This window comes from Branchiostoma belcheri, unplaced genomic scaffold (assembly GCF_001625305.1).
Source record: "Branchiostoma belcheri isolate BF01 breed outbred unplaced genomic scaffold, Haploidv18h27 scaffold1, whole genome shotgun sequence".
In the NCBI taxonomy this organism is placed as follows: Eukaryota; Metazoa; Chordata; class Leptocardii; order Amphioxiformes; family Branchiostomatidae; genus Branchiostoma; species Branchiostoma belcheri.
In genome coordinates, this window is record NW_017802379.1 from 2037019 (window position 1) to 2054141 (window position 17123).

The 17123-nt window shown below is 39.8% G+C and overlaps 1 protein-coding gene across 1 annotated transcript; it reads left to right on the forward strand.

The window, feature by feature from the left end:
* Positions 1 to 2882: 2882 nt before the first annotated feature.
* Positions 2883 to 16861, forward strand: LOC109468201 (notchless protein homolog 1-like). Its single transcript, XM_019766460.1, has 15 exons — positions 2883 to 3007; positions 3660 to 3795; positions 4385 to 4602; positions 4842 to 4921; positions 5165 to 5241; positions 5526 to 5623; positions 5807 to 5843; positions 6179 to 6334; positions 6792 to 6927; positions 7232 to 7278; positions 7438 to 7640; positions 8003 to 8045; positions 12948 to 13064; positions 13388 to 13458; positions 16661 to 16861. Exons 1-15 carry the CDS (start codon positions 3003 to 3005, stop codon positions 16671 to 16673), a joined length of 1437 nt encoding a protein of 478 aa, XP_019622019.1. The 5' UTR covers positions 2883 to 3002; the 3' UTR covers positions 16674 to 16861.
* The last annotated feature ends 262 nt before the right edge of the window (positions 16862 to 17123 follow it).

A 17123-nucleotide genomic window follows, 5' to 3' on the forward strand; every position in this document is an offset into this window, starting at 1 on the left:
CGACGACACTATATATATATATATATATATATATATATATATATATATATATATATATATATATATATGCGAAGGTAAACATTATGCATTTGCTTTAAAAATTTTACTTTTCTAGTTAACTATAATTTCGTAGGAAATATTCATATTAACAAACCAAGGCTCGATAAAAAAAACGAGAATTACAAAACATACCACGTCTACGCTACACCAGCAATGGGTATCTCAGCATTTCATAATTTAGAAAGTGCTCAGGGAGAGCCGGAAATGGTCTTTCTGTCCTATTTCTTTGCATCAAAGCAACTTTATTTCTATTTCAGTTAATAGGTCTTTCACTTTAGAATAGTACGCCCATTTTTAACCCTTTATTTGCGTAGTTGACATCAATCCTTGGTCTGTTCCATACTCATATAATGTCGTTTTCATTGACATACATATCGAAGTAACCATAGGTACCTATATAACAAGTCAGCAAATAACAATCCACGTCAAAAAAGACCATTAGAGCTATATATCACTCTCATAATCAATGTGAAGTTGAAATTGAAAGTAGCAGTGTTGGATATTCTTTTGTTGGCATTTCTGCAAGCAATCCTCCAAAACGCGGATAATATTGGAAATACACTTGCAGCAAGATGGTTTAAAGTGTTGAGAAGAAGCATATTTGCATCTGATTTGTTTGCATGGGGGTCACACACATAACTGTTAAGGTATCAGTCTTCCGTATTCCCTAATATGGGATCTTCAGACTAGATAATTAAAACTATCGGACGTATAATTAATTCTACTTTAGAGTATTATTACCCACAGTGCTGCTTCCTCGAGGTTTGCAATTTCCCATCAGAACGTTATAATTAGCATAGGCGAGAGATTTCGCGATCAATAGACACTGGCAAAGAAATCCAGGTAATTTTCCTTCTAATGGACTGATTTGTGCTGGTACCGAGGCACCTCGCATGCAGGCGGGTGAAGGGGCCAGGTCTGGGGGGACCTTCACTTGGCAGGAGACGGTTGAGATCTTTACAATCTCACCGCCTTCAACAGTTGACATCCGCGCAGGCAGATGAAAGTTTAATGAGCCTAACGACGAGCGTACGCAATCGTTCCTCTGAGTGGTACCAATTATACCGGCCTCAGTCCCTCAGCGACCAATTTAGACCTACACACTGTCCGATGTCTTGTTAGTCTTTGAGTAATGGACCCCAACTTTCCATATCTTCGAGTAGACTTCACAGTCCTTCCGACAATGTTGGTTCATAACATGGCATCTATCAACATGGTAAAGATTGCAAACAGACAACAGATTTCCATTTGTCTTTTGAATCAAGAGTGCACTTCGTCTTTCAGACAGAAAGCATGCTTTTGATCAAGAGAACATCGATCTACATCAGCAAAGTGGCCTTTCAAAGAACATCAAGCAACTGGTTGATAAATGCACCGTTCGCTACCGGGAAGATGGCACTATCTACCCGCTACTTAAACCTGCAAATGGTCCTTTCTAACTCCGTACGGAACTTGTTGCCGCGAGACGCTGGAAGAATAATGCCCGATCGGCTATCAGAGAAGCAACTGCAAAGCGCTTCCAGAGTGATTTGCTAGGAGCGACTTTATCATGATGGGGAGGGTAGCACTTACCGAAGCTATCAAGCGCTAATGGACCGACCGTGCCTGTCACAAAATAGCTACTCCAGCGATGATTGAGTTTTGAGTTCCCGCCAGGAACGAGAATAAGTGGCAGGTAAGCCCTTCGATGGGGGAGCACTTTTGCTCACATCAGCGGATCGCATGGAGGCCATTTATCGCGCTGCGGTATTCTGCTGCTGTTGTATCCAGAACCGTCACCGCTTTATCCAGAACCGTGCTTTATCCAGAACCGTCACGGCTTTATCCAGAACCGCCCTTTATCAAGAACCACCCTTTATCCAGAACCGCCCTTTATCCAGAACCGTGCTTTATCCAGAACCGCGCTTTATCCAGAACCGTGCTATATCCAGAACCATGGATAGTCCACGCGTATCCAGAAATGTGCGTTAGGCGAATCTATATTCTTGCAATGGATACAAGGATACTATCCAGAAACGTGCATTTTGTTTGCCATATATTTTGACGCTAATAAACTCAAAATACAAATTCAATTTTCTTATGTCCAGCGGACAAATTTTGTAGCCTCTACCCAGTGGCTCTCCATGGTGTTGGACTCCAGGATGACAAAGGGTCAAATAAACCGAATAGTATGCCAGAGGAGTAAACCGGCAAAAGGAGTACAGTTTGGAACCTATAGCTAGGTTGATAAAATTCCCATAAGTTAAAATCTACACTGTACATGTAACCTTCGATGTATGCACGGCACTTGATAAAACCAATTGGTGCAATGACTGTGACAACCGCTGTGTGCCGCTTCCGAACGATTCCTGGCTCCAAACATGGGTTTATCTTTCTATATTCTTTATGAAAAGTAGAATTTTCAAGCCTTTAAAAACTTAATTTCCTGCATTTTAAATTTGAGAGTGGTTGTCGGTCTTTCGGATGTTTTCATATTTTTACCCAAGATTTTTTATTGTGTCTGTCAAGTTGACGGATTGGTTTTTTTTTTTTTTTAATTCCGTCACATAATTTCCGCAAAGTTCCGGTAAACTGGTGCAAGATAAAAGTTAAAACCAAACCCCCTTGATATCAGCTTGATATCAGTAAGCTGCAACAAACGTCTCAAATGTATAGAGCATTTCACTATTATCATCCATGTACTGAAGATCTTTTTGTCCGATCCCAGAATCTGACTGCGATCGTACTTTCCATACTTTGAATACCAAATGAAAAACAGGTGTCTTTAGTATCCCCCCTAGGAATTCAATGGACGAGTCCGCCACATGCATTTCCGGGTCAGAGTGCGCACATGTGGTGCAAACCCTGACTTGTTCCACCGGCCGGTTTTCTGGAAAATTAGCCTAATTCTGAAGATTTCTAAAAGACCTGAAGTTGTAGGGTGTATGCTGAAGACTTGAAAGATGAGGTAAGGGTGGACGGTAATGTTGCTTTGCTTATAATCATTGATTTAGTATATGGTTTTCGTGGAGTGGGGAGGGGGGCAACTAGCCGCTAGCCGTGGCGACTTCAGGAAGACACTCATAATGCATATACTGGCTTCCTATATAATGTTACATAGAAATTCGTAAAAGCGGCTTCCATAGTTGCCACGGCTTTATGGCAGCACGATAATAAAATGGTTCGTTGATAAGGTGGGATAATTATTTATGAAGTTATCGAATGCTCAAAAATTATATCTTGAAACACTTGAAAATCGCGGCACAGCTGTTGCACTTCATATAGCTCTTACTACTTAATACTAGTACTAGTTACGTTCTAACTGCATGGCATCTATTTTCCCTAATCGACTTGAGGCAATCCCAAAGGGGGCTCAAAGTGCTCAGTTGGAGGGCCATTTTTCATGTGTGTTAACCTGAAGTTAGTCCAGATAGCCTCAGGTCAGCTTGCAGAGTAGTATACTGCAGATGTTTCTAATCATTCTGCTGCTCCAATGCACATGTAAATAGAAGCCTTATCAGCTCCTCAGCACTCTAGTAAGTTGACTCAAAGTAGCCTTAGAAAGTTGACTCAAAGTTAGCCTCAGAAAGTGTGTGTAAAGCGGGCTGATTTCCCCCCAGTGAGACGTCAGGGACCAGCCGAGTCCTGGCTCAGCTGAAGAGTGAGGCGGGAGAGGTTCTCGGCGCGCCCTTTGACCTTCCCCTGGACATCACGCCGGAGAAACTACAGCTGGTGTGCCATGCCCTGCTGGAGAAGGTACGGGAATGTTGGACTGGTTTGTTCATTACAATTTACAGTTTACTGCTACTAGTACAGTTTTACAGATTGAACTGTAAAATGACAGACGTTGTACCCTTGGGAAAGGCACTTAACATGTATTTCCCCCTCAGTTAGAGGGATCCTGGGCCCTACTAGGGTTTGGGTTGGCATTAGGAAAGGTATATACGTATCCAGCCATAAAAAGAATCTTGCTTCAAAAAAGACTTGATGCAAGCACATCTAACCCCAAGACTCACAGCAAGAGGTACATGTACAACAAGCTGAATTGCACTGATTTGTACAATCATATGTGGCAGAACATCAACTTCTATACAAAAAGAAAACTCAGGCAATGCTATACACAATGCCCAATGATGGGCATAAAGTGCTAGTAACAAAATGCATGTTACATTATGTCATTTGCATAATTGGTACCCTGAGAAGCTGACTGGAAGTCAGTGAAAACTTGCAAATGTAGTCATGCCAACTTTTGTCCCAACAGTCTACCTTATGCATTCATCTTGCATAACCAGTTCATTTAAGTAATTTTTTCCACTGATTTCTATAATGAAATATTCTAACACAGGAAGAGACCACGCCATATGCATTCTTCGTCAATGACCGAGAAATCGTCTCGGACCTCCAAGATGTGGTTGAGAAGGAGAAGTTAGGCACAGAGCAGGTCTTAGACATTATCTACCAGCCTCAGGCTGTCTTCAAGGTGCGAGCAGTGACCAGGTGCACCAGTACCATCGAGGGTCACTCTGAGGCTGTCATCTCAGTAGCATTCAGTCCTAGTGGCAGGTGGGTTTTATGTGTTTTTTTACCCATCAATTTTGTGAGGGGAATATTTCTTGCAACAATGTTAGGCTGTGGGTTTGTGTGTCATAGTGGTAGCGTGTTCGGCTCAGGACCAAGAGGGTCAGAGATGGTCACACAAAATGAATAATACAGGTAATTTGGAGCCTCATGATATATGTAAACACTGGTAAGTTTCTATATGTACTGTAAAGTTTTGTGTGCTTCCATACTCACTCCTGTAGATTTTTGGCCAGTGGTTCAGGAGACACAACTGTTAGATTCTGGGATATCTACACAGAGACACCAAAGCACACATGTAAAGGTAGGGGTTCATTTTCGTTGTGCCTTTTCCATTATTCAATCATTATGTTGATGTTATACATACTACAACTACTTACTTTACAATACAATGCATACTTCTAGACAAGTGCAGGTATCATACAGTTTGTACTATATTGTAAGGTACATGTACTATTTACAAATATCTGACGAGTGTTGTCTTCCAAACCAAGCTAAGTTTGCTGTATTGTTTAACAAATACAGTTTGTATATTTCTTAATTTCAGGTCACTCTCACTGGATCCTAGCATTAGCTTGGGCACCTGATGGCAAAAAATTGGCATCTGGGTGTAAAAATGCACAGGTGAGGAAGTTCTTCTACAGTGCAGCAGCGTCTCCATGTGGAATGCTGTGGTATTGCAGGATGTAAACTGTATATGCATGACTGAGAAGAATGGGAAATTGAGAGGTTTGCTTTTTGTGTGCTGCAACAGGCATTTAACTTATGTGTAGTTCACAATCATTAAAACTTAGTAAAATCACACTGTACTGTGTTTAACCAATGATTTTATGACTTTTGGAATGTATCACAAGTTCACACACATGTGTCTTAACGTTACAGATATGCAATCTATCTTCCACTTACAGATATGTATATGGGATCCAGCCACAGGGAAACAGGTGGGGAAAATGTTAACAGGACACAAACAGTGGATAACCTTTCTCTCATGGGAACCATTACACAGGTAAGAAAACAAGTGTTTAATGTCAACTAGACTAACATGCATGCGTGCATCAGAAAATCTTGAGACTTTCAAAGACATATAATATGTGAGAAACTGAAAAAAAACAAGGATGCAAGGAATGCGCCTGTTGGATGTGGTGAGAGTCTTTATTAAATGTTTTTTTTTTCTTTTCTGGTGTTTCAGTAACCCAGAGTGCAGACGTCTGGCAAGTGCATCAAAGGTTTGTCTTTAAAATCTGTTCTTAATTTATTCCTTTACATTTATTAGCATCTTGCAAGTAGAAAAAGGTATTAAGTACTTTCAGCCCACACGGGCTGGGCGTGGGAAAGTGCATGACACGAAAATAAAGTTTCATTCATTCAGTGACTTGTTGATTTTATATAAGGCCATGATTGAAGAACATAGGATGTTGTATTGGGACAACTTCTTTGTCAGTCACGCATGTACAATTTACATCCTGCAATACCAGAGCACACCACACAGAGGTACTGCTGCACTGTACAAAACTCTCTCAGCTGAACATTTTGAAGTCAACATCTTTATTGTACTTTGTAGGATGGCACAGTGAGAATATGGGACGTGGTGTTGGGTAGGACGTTGCTGAGTCTGACAGGACACCTCCAGAGTGTGACGTGTGTGAAGTGGGGAGGGGAGGGACTGATCTACACAGCCTCTCAGGACAGAACCATCAAGGTCTGGAGACCTGACGACGTGAGTAGAGGTTCAGGCAACCTTTCTTTCATTCTTACATTCAACGCACTTGTAATCCTCGTTGTTTGTCTAACATTTATACTCAAATGTATGTATATTGGCTCACAGACACAAGTCTGTTATAAGCTATTATCATTACATTCTGATGACATCCTCTTTAATCATGCTCTTCCTGATGGTAAATGATAATCCATGGTTGCCAAGTACAGTAGGGGTATTCCCGTACCTTTATACAATGCCAAGAGTAAGTGCAAAATTTATGTGTGACACTTTTCTCAGTGTGATGTAACCAGTTGGGGTGGGTATACAAGCAAGACAGAATACACAGATTACAGATGCAAATAAAGAAAAGTCATTATAAAAGTCACAGCCATCTTCTAGTCAGTCTTTTTGATATTGGAATTATGGAGTTTTTAAGTAATCCAACTTACTCTGCCTGTTGATGTCCCTGTGTCAGGGTGTGTTGTGTAGAACACTGCAGGGTCATGGACACTGGGTGAACACCATGGCCCTCAGTACAGACTACGCCATACGCACAGGCGCATACGACCCGGCAAAGGCCTCCATCGTACACAGGGATACACCTGAACCAGGTCAGCAGGAAATGTACAGGACATCCTTGTTACTGTCATTTTCACAAATCTGTTTAAGGGAAATGTCTTGAAGTTTGTAAAAGTTTAGCCTGGGTGTCATCCTACATGTATAAATGTATTTGTACATTGTATACTGGGATTCCATACTCCCTCCTTGAAAAAGTAGGGATTATTTTGAAGGAGTGAGTATGGAAGCCCTGGTATACAAATACAATGGCACCCAGGCTAGTAAAGGTTATGGCAAGAATTAAGATAGTATGAACTCAGACAACTTCGATAATTGACCACTATCAATTTTTTTCAGCTGAAGAAGTAAAGAAGAGGGCTTTAGAAAGATATGACTCTGCAAAGGTTTGTACTAGTACATTTCATCAGTGACTAAATAACAGATGTGTAGTAGATGCTAATTTGAAATGTCTGACAGTTTTCAAAATTTATCCAGTTGCTAGATTAACAGTTTTGTTGTGTAAAACAATAGCTTGATTTGAACTTTGACCCATTTTCTCACAGGGTACAGGGTCAGAAAGGCTGGTGTCAGGCTCGGATGACTTCACCCTGTTCCTATGGCAACCGTCTGTGGATAAGAAGTCGTTAGCGCGTATGACGGGCCACATGGCACTGATTAACGAGGTGTGCTTCTCTCCTGATGCACGTATCATCGCCAGTGCCTCCTTCGACAAGTCTGTCAAGCTGTGGGACGGAAAAACTGGGAAGTGAGTGAAGGGTTTTATCTACAGAAAAGAATATATAGTAGCATTAAAGTTCATCTTTGTTGGAAAAAACATTATGAGAACCTCTGTAAATAATTTCATCAGATTGGAGAATGATTGAGTTGCAAAGTTCTTTATTTACTTGCTTAACTAGACCATCTGTCATCTTCATTAGAGCAATTTTGACCAGTAGTGAACCAGCCATAACTGCCCTGATGAAGATTGCATCCAAAGGGTCGTTATGCTGGCTATACAAACACAGATCCCAGTGTGTTAACCAACGGGCCATAATATACTGTCTACAAATGTATACAGATACAGATACAAGATGGGTGTACTAATGTGCAATGTTATCTCTGTTGCAGGTACCTAACATCACTGCGTGGGCATGTCAATGCTGTTTATCAGGTAACACTGGTCGCATCAATTTTGGAAAGTCACAAGGCATTTGGAAACTCAAGTAAAAATTGATTTTCAACATTCAAGTTTCACATCAGTGTGTAGCTCTTGGTGTAATGAGCACAGTGATATGAAAATTATTGTTCTGCAGTGTTCATAACTTAAGATATCATTAATAATAAATACAAGCAGACCAGTGGTCTTTTCTAACAGCCCGTCAGGCCTAACAACTAGCCCGCAAGTTTTAATTACAGGACCTTCGGTCTAAAGGCACTTAGACTACAGGTCTAGATCCCCAGACCGCGGCCTGATTTACTCAAAAACCATTCAGACCGTCAGCCTAACTTCAGCCCGCGGGCTGAAAATTCTGGTCAAAGAGGTGCAAAAATCCCAAAACAATGGCATGGAAGGCGTGAATTGATTGATGTTTGCAGACTGTCTGTGCCAATTTCAGCCTGGTGGAGTAAGGATTCAGACCTCACGGACTACATCTCAGCCCGCGGTCTAAACCAAGTGATGTGTAAAACTTCATTCTCAGAGCAGAAAATAAGGAAGGAGAGCATAATCCACATCCATCTGTTAACAGTGTTGTACATTTTTGCCACTTTCAACCTCACTCACTCACTCATTCACTCAGCTTCGCATGATCTTTCAACTAGGCCACAAAAAAGAAAGAATAGCTTACAAACACGTTCTGTACCAGCTAGGGGTAGAAAATGAAACAATTGTTTCTCATGAGCATCCTGACTGTCATTGAAGTTCAGTTCAGTTCAGTTGAAACATTGGGGAAATTATGTTACAGACAGTTTTGCCGGACAAAATTCTAGTATATCAGCCGAGTATATTAAGCAAGAAGCCTTAATACATGTATTGCAACTTAAACCTGCTTTCAAAGCAATGTAGTTATAAAATCCTCAGTCCATTTCTGTTCAACCATGGTTCAACAGTTCTCAGGTAATTATTCTGATCAAGGAACAATTGTTATGCGGGATGAAACTAAGTTTAGCTATTGTTCTTGACATGCAAATGCCACTGTCAAATTATCAAGTTGGACTATTGTTGAGTTACACGTCGAATTACAGTACCCCTATCTGGGCAGCTTGTACTGGGTCACCCAGTAGGAGCCTGAAAAGATGTCCAACTATCTTAAAAAATAAAACTAGGATTCTCATCATTAATTTCTTGTTAATAATCTAAATCTAATCTAATCTAATCTAATCATAGATACTAAAAAACCAATTGTGGGATAGAAAGATTTGGCCAAGACATGGTTCTCACCATGTGAACCCACTGCCATCTGACACTGTCATTACAATGTCCTAAGGTTTTCTGATAGGATATTTTTTCGGGCTATTGAGCTACCCAGTGCAAGCTACAAAGACCATGTCACCCATGTCAGGGTAGCCCGACCAGACTCTCTAATTTGATAATTGGACAGGTATGAATGATAACATGCATGGAAATTCATTTTGAAAATTTTCTTCCTGCAGGAAATTTCTGGAAAAACCTACTAAGACATTGTAGATTCCTGCAGATAGAATCCTTCCTAGAAATCTCACAGGAATTTTTGCAGGAATGACTGTATAATAAATATATACAACTGTTAGGCCACACCAATATAATGTAGTCTCCACCAGACTCCTTCGCAGGCTGAATAAATAGTAGCAATCGGCTAAGGGGAACATCATTGGCCAGAGGAGTTGGCCGGCCATAGAGACAAAATATAATGCCATTACTTGTTCCTCAGACTCATTCACTTGAAGAAGAATCCTGTTCTATAAAATTGCAACATTACATCAATATTCTCTCAAGGTCACCTTAGTAATTGATCAATGATCATCTGATTTTTTGTATGTCAACTCAATGAATGTTTTTGCTTCCCCTTTCTCCAGTTGTAAACATGTCTAACATTGATCAGAATCTGACTAGAGAGTTGTTGCTTGGAAGTTAGAACTTGTTAATTTTATCATAATCACCTCCCCTCCCCTTTTGTCACCCATTTTTAAAGAAACTGTGTTCTTTGTGTCTAGGGGATAACAAGCCTTCACATTGTAATTCATTAGGCTTATTGAGGGATGTCTATTATCACTCTATGGTGACATTTCCTTGGGCAAATGTTGGCCCTCCAGGAGCCAAGGAGCTAGCCTGGCAGCAGTCTGGTACCCATTTAACAGTGGGGGGTTTATAGGCGCTACAGCTCGCCCCTGTTTCTTACACCCAGGCTACCTGGTCTGCTATTATACATGTACATCCTGCGCTGTACAAGCATTTTACGTTCTGTTCCTAAATTTTTGGGAAACATTCAAACAGAATGAACAGCTCTTTTCATATCTATTTGAGGTGTTTCACAAATATTGTAACAATTAGAAAATTTTCTATTTTTTTTAAATTATACTTTTGAAATTATCTAGAAACATGGTGGTTTTTTTATTTCGAAATGGTTACAATTTGTAATGTGGAATATAGCCATATAGAATTGACTCTAGGCCTTGGGCAAGCACTTCCAATTAAATTGTAATTTAGACCAAGGACATTATACACAGTGTGTATAATGTCCTTGTTTAGACTTATTACAAATCCTGTAAAGATTCTCATCATTAATTTTTTGTTAATAATCTAAATCTAATCTAATCATCATAATGATACTACAAACTAGTTGTGGGATAGAAAGATTTGGCCAAGACATGGTTCTCACCGTGTGAACCCAGGCCATCTGACACTGTCATTCAATGTCATGAGATTTTCTGATAGGATATTTTTTGGGGCTATTGAGCTACCCAGTGCAAGCTACAAAGACCATGTCACCCGTGTCAGGGTAGCCCGACCAGACTCTCTAATTTGATAATTGGAAAGTGGTCATTTGCATGCCTGGAACAATAGGTGACCAGAGGTATGACCTGCATAACAAAGGTGCAGGAACAGAATAATTACAAAAGAAAATGTAACAATAATTTCCTAAAGCATTGTACAACTCCTTGCACTGAAAGCAAGTTCATGTTGCAAATTGAGGATCCTTGCTTTTTATGTTTTCAGTGTACATCGGCTGAGGCTTATACATGGCAGGATTATGGCACTAAAACTCCAAATATTTTCCTTTTAATTATAAATGTTTCCATGGAGTTGTTGTTTATCTGTTAACCATGTCCATTCATCTTGTTTTGTTGTGACCTGTACTTAGCCAAGTGTGGCAGAAATGTGCAATAAAGGTCTTCATTCTTAAAAAAAAAAATTTCTACCCCCATGATGTTTCAAAGGGATTTTGGCAGGGGAGTTGCCATAGTAGGACAGATTGGACTATACCTGCCAAACCGAAACTGTTAAGTGACCATAAAGTGTCCTCAAAAGTTGGCTTCCAACACCACATACCAATCAGGTCTAATATGAAGTGTTCTTGCTGAGACAAGGGTCTTTTATGATGCTATCTTTTTAGCAATGTTACATCCCGCCCAGGTATCAGCCCAGGTAGCACAACAGCCTGAACAGGAGCAAAATCCACCTCCTCAAACAGAAAATTTTCAAAATGAATATTCATGAAACTAATTGAAAGTTATCATCATTCATACCAGTACATCATACTTGTCAATAATATGCAATCACTTATTTTAAATGCTTTGATATTGAAAATATTAGCTGAAAATGTGATGGGTGTTTATTAATATGAAGTGATAAACTATGTGTAAACCATCATCAATCTGGAAGCATATTTTTGTTTCCCATTTTCTGTTTGGTGTTTTTAAAGTCTGAAGGTCCTCTATCATAAGGCCTAATCATCAGCCCAGCCTGTCCACAGACCGACAGGCCTGTTCAGGCCCGCGGGCTAGCCATTGAGCCCAGACCTCTCATGAATTTATCACAAACTTGTTAATTACACAGGTGTGAAGATGTGAATTCTCATTAATTCAGTGGTTTTCATGGGGTGTTCATGAGGCTAATTGGATGCGGTCTGGATGTGGGCTGGCTAACTCAGACCGCGGGCTAAAATTTAGGACTGCCAGGCTAAGCTGTTGAGCCTGACGGTGTGTGTTCTAGACCGCCAGGCTTGCAATTTTTAAAGTCAAATATCTTGATAAATTTATACATTATGACCATAAAAAAGCAACCTAGTACTGAAGATAGCATGATCTTCCCAATGGTATGCAAAAGTTCACTGTACATCCAGGAATAACAAAGTTGAAAATCAGGGGTTTCAACATAGCTGTCTCGAAATTCGGAAAGTGACATTCCAAAATTGAGGTGACCAGTGTTAGGTGTGTTGTCATTCCTTACATCAATGCCAGGGGGCACTATCAGACATCCATACCCCAGGTACTTAGTACATGCACAAAAGGAAGCCTTATATAAGTTGGGATGATTTCATGATGTATTCCCATTTGTTAAAATCACAGTTAGGCCCACAATGACTTGATTATATGGATGACATCTGTGTGTGCATCAGTTTTCATCCATTTCCAATAAAGAAGTTTGGGATACATACATGTACTGAGTCCCATCCATGCTGTGTACCAGTGCTACCCTCTTCAGTTATGCGTCACTGCAAGCAATCACTACTACAGTAACTACATAATTGTGTAGTTACTCCTGACTTTTGTACTCAATAGATTAAGGACTTGACTTTAGCAATTATGATAAGATCTAACAGCCTCTTTTATTAGGTCCCAAGTTATTAAAATCTGATAACGTACAGTGATGATGACATTATAATGAGCTACTGATTGCAAAAGTACCTTACCCTAATCTTACTTAAGCTATTCTGTCAGATAATGTTAAATGATTGTGTTGTATAATAAAAGGCAACACGGGTATCAAGGTCAAGTACATTTGTTTTGAAATTATTGTTTTTGTAATTTGACTCAACAAATTTAACAGCCATATTCGATTGATGGATTAATTGCTTGATTGATTGATTCCCAGGTTGCGTGGTCAGCTGACAGTCGACTGCTGGTCAGTGGAAGCTCGGACAGCACGTTGAAGGTTTGGGACGTTCGAACTCGCAAACTGGCTGTGGACCTGCCTGGACATGCTGATGAGGTTAGTCTGATGCCGTCACATTTTTGGATTTTCTTCAGCAAACAAATGTACTTCAAGAAGTACTTCACTGAAAAATGATCAGAAAATAGTTCTTGGTGGGAAAATTTAGGCACAAAGGTACTATACACGTAGCCATGTCTTGTTTTCACTTGAATGAATATTCTTCCCTGAAAACATATTTTCTATCTATGTTAATGCCTGTATTGAACATTATCCTGGCCCAGCCTTGGCATAAATGTAGGTACTTGGTGGAAAAAAAAACAGCTCTAAACTGCTATGAGCTAAATAAAGAAACAGAAATGACTACTGTACTGTTGCTGCAGGTATTTGCGGTAGACTGGAGTCCTGATGGCCAGCGGGTGGCCAGTGGAGGCAGAGACAGGGTTCTCAAGATGTACGTACATATGCTTTGTTCTATGAAAGTGAAGTATCCCTTGTTTCTTCAAATCTGCAGTAAGGTGCTTTCTTATGTTTACCTTTGCAGAAGTAGAACATTGTTTTTGCGCTGTTTCTTCTTCCTCCTCTTCTTCTTCTCCAAACAAATAAGGTCAATGACGTGAACCAGATGTCCGTCACCATGGGAACTAGTGTTGGGTTACATCATGTTGCAATTTTATAGCAGGAGGGATTTAGACTCCTCTCACCATATATATGAATGTTTTTGATTAAAAGAGCAGACCATATGCAAAGATAAACATTATGCATCGCTTTGCAAATGTTACCTTTCTAGATACATGTTCTATTTTGTCTGATGCTGACCTTTTCCCTGATGACCTCAATGAAATATGGGCAGCAGGCCAATTTGAGTATTCCATTATTAAACAAAGGATTAAACAAGAAGTTTCTTGTTGATACATTTGCAAGGATATTGACTCATGACTAGTTCCAAGGTCCCCAAACAGAATTCCATGGCCAGTGAGGAAAGTTGTATCAAGTGCATTCTAGCCAGGAATGAAGGTGGTAACCTCTCAATCTCATAGCTGCTAGCATAGCAACTCAGCCATTTTATAACATTCAAAGCTTTATACAAACTGATAATTTAGTTGTTTCTGGATGAAGACTTGCATGTTTCCTCACCTATTTCTGGCAACAGGCCAACAGTGAATGATTTCGCAAAACTTAAGAAGCCAATTTTCAAACCACACTTTTTTTCTTTTTATTGTTACTTTATATTAGAAGGAACAGTTATAGTCCAGTTGGGCATTTGAATCACCAGTTTTATATCGCAGATGGCAGAGGGCAATATCCAAGAATATCACATCCCTGCCTACTAATGGTGGAAATGTGTTTTTTACGGAGGGAAATTACCTTCTTGGAGCCATTCCAAAGTTCACTCTACAGTGTGGTGGAAATGTCAGATGCACCTTACTTTATAGCTTAATAGCTCAGCCACTGTGTCTACAGTATTAACAACAGCGTGAGAAATGAGAAAATAGTTGTAGGTGTATGACAGTGACCAATGGATTTAGAATAGCCTGAAACTTTGTCCGTAAAACTTTTCTCGACTCATGTAACTTTCTCACTGATGTTTTTAAGTTAGGGCTCAAAGACCCACCTGCATATGCAGGTACATGTAAGTGCAGGTAAGATTGGAGATGTGCAGGTATTTCTGATGTCTACTGCACCTGTGTAATACATGTACATAGATATGTATTATGTAGATTTTCATTTGCTGCATTGACTGTCAGCCCCCAAGGCCTTGGTCAGCCCCAAAAGGAAATAATGGCACAGACTTCTGAATAAAGGTATTAGTGTGAACCAGACTCCCTAAACATTGTTGGTGCAGGTAATTTTCAGTGTTACTTGCACCAATGCAGGTAGGCAGAAAAAAATATTTCAAACCCTGTACTTGAAACCATCAGAGACTTGTAACATATTTTGCCAAAGTCTCCTAAACTCCCTCCCTGCTGTCTAACCTTGAGTACAACTGATACAAATTGGCTGTGGAAAGGTCTGCTCTGTAGGGACAACATTTAGCAGACTTGGATTCAGCTGCAGGTAAATCTATACTGGTCCTTAAAGATAACAACACCTGCTCCTACAAGATTTCCCTGGGGCTTCATTCAAGATTCCCTGATTTCTGGGAGGCTTCTTTCCAGCAGCATTCGCAAACAAGAAACCAGGAGGCGTTTTTACCCACTCACTCACAGTCCGGTTTATCACCTGTTGTTCCTGTCTTCCGAGGGTTAGACATGCTTGCATAGTGCTGCTGAGGCTTGATGGCAGCCCGCCATCATCTACAAGTAATCGGAATTACCCTTTAATTGGAATTAAATGGTATGATGCAGTTCTTACAGCTGAGCACTTTAATATTGTCTCTAAAAAAAATTACAAGTACGCTCACCAGTGGAATGAACTGTCAATGACACCTTGCAGTGTCATCCTAAGATTACTCACATTTACATTGTAATTTCCCCTGGGCTCTCCAATTAAAGTTTGCTTGCTTACACATCTATTATTCTACTTATGCTGTCATGTTAGATAACCTTCATCCAGCTGGCTTACCCAGTAACCAATATAGATTCTTTACCAGATGGTTACCTTAGCATGATGATGGTTATTAAAGACTTTGCTCAGCTTAGATAAAGCCTCCAAATCCGAGAAACAGGTTGAGAGTAGTGTGCAGTGACTATACGAGTACTCGTCATGTCTATGTCTAACTGTTTTTGCAGTTGCTCATATATATGCAATATATAACTAACAATAATAAATGTTAGTTCAATAGTGATGCTGAAGAAAAGTGGTGGATATCACCCAGACGTAATCTATCCAGTAGTAGAATCAACTATAAGCATTGTTTACCTGGAAGTCTAACCTTCACCAAAGTATGTAGCTTAACTGTTCATTTTGTTCATTGAACTAAATAGATTTGAGATCACCTTCACTTTCCTTCACTTTGACTTGCTCACTCCCTTCCTTCACTCTCCCACCTTATTCTGTTCATCCACAACCTTAAGGAATTGCCCACTGACTCTGATTGACTATTATCTCTGCCATACTCTGACCTTTCTCCCTCTTGTGGCTTCATTATTCTTCCTTGGTCGCTGCCTTCTCTGCACGCTGTGTTTCTTTCCCCGGTAATTCTTCCTCTGTCCGTCATTCTTATTCATAAGTACCGAGTGATACGTGGTGATTCCTCAGTCTTTCTATGGACTCTTCTATAGGCAGTGAAGAATTGTTGTCCCGGCCTGACCTTAGCAAGTCAATGTTTCATTGATTTGTTGCAATGTTCTGTATCACTAATGAATGAATAGGTCTGATTTATTTGGCAACTAACCACAGCGCTTTATCTTAGAGTGCAGCAGCTTTGTCGGTTATGGTTACATTTACCTGTAAGCTCAACACACAGACTTTGAACTATTTGGGTTTTACTTTGTTTATTTGAGCCTTTGTTGATTCATGGTATACAAAATTGGCTTCGTACCCACTTTTCGTTGAGGTCATGAGGGAAGAGGTCTGGGACAGACAAAACATAACAAGATAAAGTCCCAACAAGTCCATAAAGATATACTGTTGTAACACTTGTTACCATTTTTTTTGCTCACTGTTTGTACGGTATAATTTATGAAACTTTAACTTTGTGTTTTTTCTTGCAGTTGGAGAACATGATCTCTCAGCATTTACTGGAGAGTTGTACGACACAGTGGAAATGGTGGCTTCTCCAGAATACAGGTCTCAGATGTTTTATTTTAACTTAACTTTTGGAAAATGGCGATTTTCCACCAGAAAAGATGGAAATTTTAGTTTCAGTGAACTGAAAATCATGTTTACTAAAAGCAACCAGAACCAAATTTGTTTCTTTGGTGTATTTAGATCTCCATTATATTAATTTTAGTGATGAGATAACTATACCTATATCACAGATTGAAAAATAATGGACATACAACATATACTCAGCTGATTATCATTCAGAGTATATTTTCCAAAATAATAGTCTCTTATGATGACAGATTGAAATTCAATAATTTATTGTGACCAGAGTAACCATACTTTCATCATTATGTTTCCTTTGTTTTACTAGTTTGTTGTACACTATTCTGTGACCAGCACATTATATCA

Excerpts from the sequence above, each read along its gene's own strand:
- LOC109468201 (XM_019766460.1), top strand. Across the intron at positions 4,603-4,841 it reads GCATTCAGTCCTAGTGGCAG|ATTTTTGGCCAGTGGTTCAG; the intron begins GTGGGTTTTATG and ends TCACTCCTGTAG. Across the intron at positions 5,242-5,525 it reads CTGGGTGTAAAAATGCACAG|ATATGTATATGGGATCCAGC; the intron begins GTGAGGAAGTTC and ends TTCCACTTACAG.